This window comes from Myotis brandtii, unplaced genomic scaffold (assembly GCF_000412655.1).
Source record: "Myotis brandtii unplaced genomic scaffold, ASM41265v1 scaffold2369, whole genome shotgun sequence".
Classification (NCBI taxonomy): domain Eukaryota; kingdom Metazoa; phylum Chordata; class Mammalia; order Chiroptera; family Vespertilionidae; genus Myotis; species Myotis brandtii.
The window spans coordinates 41,791-45,611 of record NW_005358938.1 but is presented as its reverse complement, the minus strand read 5'-3'; the positions used below and the strand labels follow the sequence as shown (position 1 = coordinate 45,611).

General features: G+C 51.1%; 1 protein-coding gene across 1 annotated transcript; it reads left to right on the top strand.

The window, feature by feature from the left end:
- Positions 1–1,209: 1,209 nt before the first annotated feature.
- Positions 1,210–3,680, top strand: LOC102261579 (granzyme B; the record flags this gene model as incomplete). The annotated part of the gene is made up of 4 exons (XM_005866750.2): positions 1,210–1,381; positions 2,403–2,550; positions 3,105–3,240; positions 3,423–3,680. Coding segments are annotated over exons 1-4 (603 nt in total), but the record flags the coding sequence as incomplete, so codon positions are not given.
- Positions 3,681–3,821: the final 141 nt, after the last annotated feature.

Genomic DNA, 3,821 nt, shown 5'->3' with positions numbered 1-3,821 from the left:
TTGGTTATGCTCATATGCATGCATACAAGTCCTTCGGTTGATCTCTTACCCCCCTCCCTCCTGCCCCTCAACCCTCCCCGGCCTTCCCGCTAAGATCTGGAAACTCCCTGATGTTTCTATCTCCCCCACCAGATGGCCACCTCTCTCTAAAGCAGCAATTTTCAACTAATGTCCCACAAGAACTTTTAAACATGCAATACCAGACTATTTAGTCAGGAGCACTAACCTATTTTCCCTTAGATCATCAATTTTAAAAATTACAACAGCCCAGCTGTTGTGGCTCAATGACTGAGCGTAGACCTATGAACCCAGAGGTCACTGTTCAATTCCCGGTCTGGGCACATACATAGGTATTGGGCTTGATCCCCAATGTGGAGCATGCAGGAGGCAGCCAATCAAGGATTCTCTCATCATTAATGTTTCATTTCTGTCTCTGTCTTCTTTCCTTTCTGGAATCAATAAAAATTATATTTTAAAAAATGACAACAGCCAACATAACAATAGTCATCTGGTGTGAATGCCCTTTGTGGAACCATAAATAAATAGGTTATATAATAGAATTGCATTTTATTGGTCACGGTGCATAATATAGTTGCGTCTGATTGTTTAATTCTTGGTACCAGAAGTTCTTATATACAAGTATAGGCACCTGATATTTTTTTAAGTCACTTTGGAGCAAAAAGGGTAGTTAATTAGTTTTTTCCTTTTTACAAAACAATCAAAAGTATACCTATTTTTTGTTGAATACACAAAAATATATTTTTTAGTGTGCCACAGAATTTTAGTAGTTTATGTGCCATGAAGAAGTAAAAGGTTGAAAATTACTGCTCTAAAAACAGGAGACACATCTCCACTATGTTTGTCCATAGGACAGAGACGGACCTAAACAGACACATGCAAAAGAAATTACCCTGATGGGCTTAGTAGCATGGAGATGAGGCACTGGGGGTTCTCTCACTGGGAACTCAGGTTTCTGGGCTCCAGTACCTCTGCTGGTCAATACCACATTCCACAGGCCCCATCTTGTAACCTTGGGTTCCTGTTTGGGGCTGGAGTCTGCTCAGGTGTCTGCTCTGAGTCATCAGCTGTGGGTACTGATGTGGTCACTGCATACTCCTCACACAACCACCCAGAGACCATCATCAGGCAGGAGCTGTGGGGGTGGAGATGCTTCATAGAAAGCCTTCTGGGATGAAGCACTATAAAACCAGAGGGGGACTCAGGTCACAGAGCCCACCCACACTTCCTTCCTCTTCTGGGCGTGAAAACAGAGCACAGAGAAACACCAGCAGCTCCGACCTGAGCAGCCTTCCTGGGAAGATGCAGCCACCCCTGCTCGTGCTCCTGCTGGCCTTTTTCCTGCTCCCCTCGGCAGAGGCAGGTGAGTGACCATCCCCACCCTCACAGGCCCAACCCATCCACAGTGGGCACAGACCTCCTGGCCCTTCTGCACATCCCAGATCCAGCTCTCCACCAGGAATGCTCTGAACCCCAGCTCCCATCCCATCTCAGACCCACACACATGATGCTGGATGAACAACACGCAGAAATGACAGGACAGAAGCCTCTTCTCAAGAAAAGCTGGGGGGCACAATGCCCGCCCCAGGCCCTACCTATGCCAGGTGGAGAGTGGAACTTCCTAGAAGTGCATGGCAGAGGCTGGGAAACTGCAGAGGGCAGAGCAGTCCTAGCTTCCATGTCTGTGATGACACAGGTGCTGTCCTCAGGGTCTGCTTAGGAGAGAAGCCCAGAGCTCAGCAGACCCCACAGTTGGTGGGGTCACTGTCCCCAGAAGACTGCTGTTTCCTCTGCTCCATCTCAAGGCCCCTCAGTCCCTTTCTCCAGCTCTGCTTTTCTTCCCAGGCCTTTAGCAGGTCCTCTCCTTAAAGGATGAGCCAGTGAGGTTGGCAACCCCAGTCTCCTCTGCTTTCCAGAATCCCACAGCACTGGCCTTACCAACCCAATTCCAGAGGCCCATTGGGAGCCAACCCTTCAAGGCAGTTAATAAACACTTACCAGGAAGTCCTCATGTGTCAGCATCTAGATCCCTTAACTTAAGTCCTAGACACTGCAAAGTGCACTACCCTGAACCTCACAGCACCACGGGGGCCTCAGAAGCTCACCCAACACCAAGCGAAGTCAGGAGAGGAATTTTCAGGAGCCTCCAGGCCTTCTCTGTCCCTAAGACTTGGATTCTCACCAGCAACTATATGTCAGGCAAAGTCACAGGCCCAGCCCATTGCTATTCCCTTTTCCAGATGAGAAAGTTGAGGACCCTCCCCACCCCCTGCCAACTCCAGGCCAGTGCAGCCTCCCAAATGCCCATGCGCCTGAGTAATCAAGCCAGTGCCTGCCTGGTGGACTCAGTGGGGACACACAAGTGCAACACACTTTTCCTTCAGGGGAGATCATCGGGGGACATGAAGCCAAGCCCCACTCCAGACCCTACATGGCCTACCTTCACATTGAAGATGAGGAGGAGGAGTCCATGTGTGGCGGTGTCCTTGTGCAAAAGAAATATGTTCTGACAGCTGCTCACTGCAATGGAAGGTAAGGGGCCGCAGCCAGGCTACACCTCCAGAGACCCCTACAGGGACCCTGTCCTCCAACCCAGGAGCTGCAGCTCAGGGCAGCTCCCCAGGCTCCTGGTAACTCAAGCCCATGAGACCTCATCAGAGGAGCCATCAGAGATCATGACGGAGCAATGAGAGGCTGGGATATAGGACAAGTAATCTCTGGGCTCAGAGGGTCAGAGGTGACAACAAGTAACACAGGAAGAGGAGGACCACACTCAGCAAATAAAGCAGCGGTGGACCATGAACACATGCATTAGGGTCAAAATGAAAATGCAAGCAATTCATGGCATTTCCTGAGGGCCAGAGAGAGCTCCCAGCTCCCTAACCTCAGTGTCATAGAGAAGTAGGGTCACTAGGTCCCTTTCCCCTGTTACCTTGATTTCCCCAGTCTGCAGCCCTGCCCTGTCCTGCAGCACCACTGCCTGCCTGCTTATCTCCCTAGTCTGTAGCCCTGCCCTTCACAGCTCCTGGGCTATATCTCCTGTGACTCTACCTCCCCACCACTCACCCAATCTGCTCTCTGTGCAGGTCAATCAGTGTCACCCTGGGGGCCCACAACATCAGAAAGCAGGAGAAGACCCAACAGGTCGTCCTGGTGAAAAGAGCCATCCCGCACCCAAAGTTTATTAAGAGGAAAGGCACCTATGACATCATGTTACTGCAGGTGAGGAAACCTCCTGCTGCGCTTGCAGTTTTGGGATCTCATTGTATCTCCTCTCACTGTGAACCGTCCCGTCCTTTCCTCCCATTCTGGCCACCTGACCAGTCCTAGTGACTCAAGGGTCCCTCAGTGTCCAGGCCCAGAGGCACTGGCTGACCTGGGCTCCCTTGCCTCTTCCCCACCAGCTGGAGAGAAACATCAAGCAAACTGATGCTGTGAAGCCCCTCCCACTGCCCAGGGGCAAGGACCTGCCAAATCCAGGAGATAACTGCACTGTGGCCGGCTGGGGGCAGGTCACAAGGAGGGGCCCTGGCTCAGACACTCTGCAGGAGGTAGAGCTGACCCTGCAGGCGGATTTGAAGTGTAAAAGGCGCTTTAACCATTACAACAAGAACATTCAACTGTGTGTGGGGAACCCAAGAGAAAATAAGACAACCTTTCAGGTGATACTGAACATCTGCCTGGCTTGGTTCTGGGGAGAAGGGTGTTTGGGTAGAAAGTAGGACCTGGGGACCCAGGCAGGGGGTGGAATCCTTCACCCTCTAGGTTGTAATCTTTCTCCCCAGAAAGAAAAGAGGGGAGCC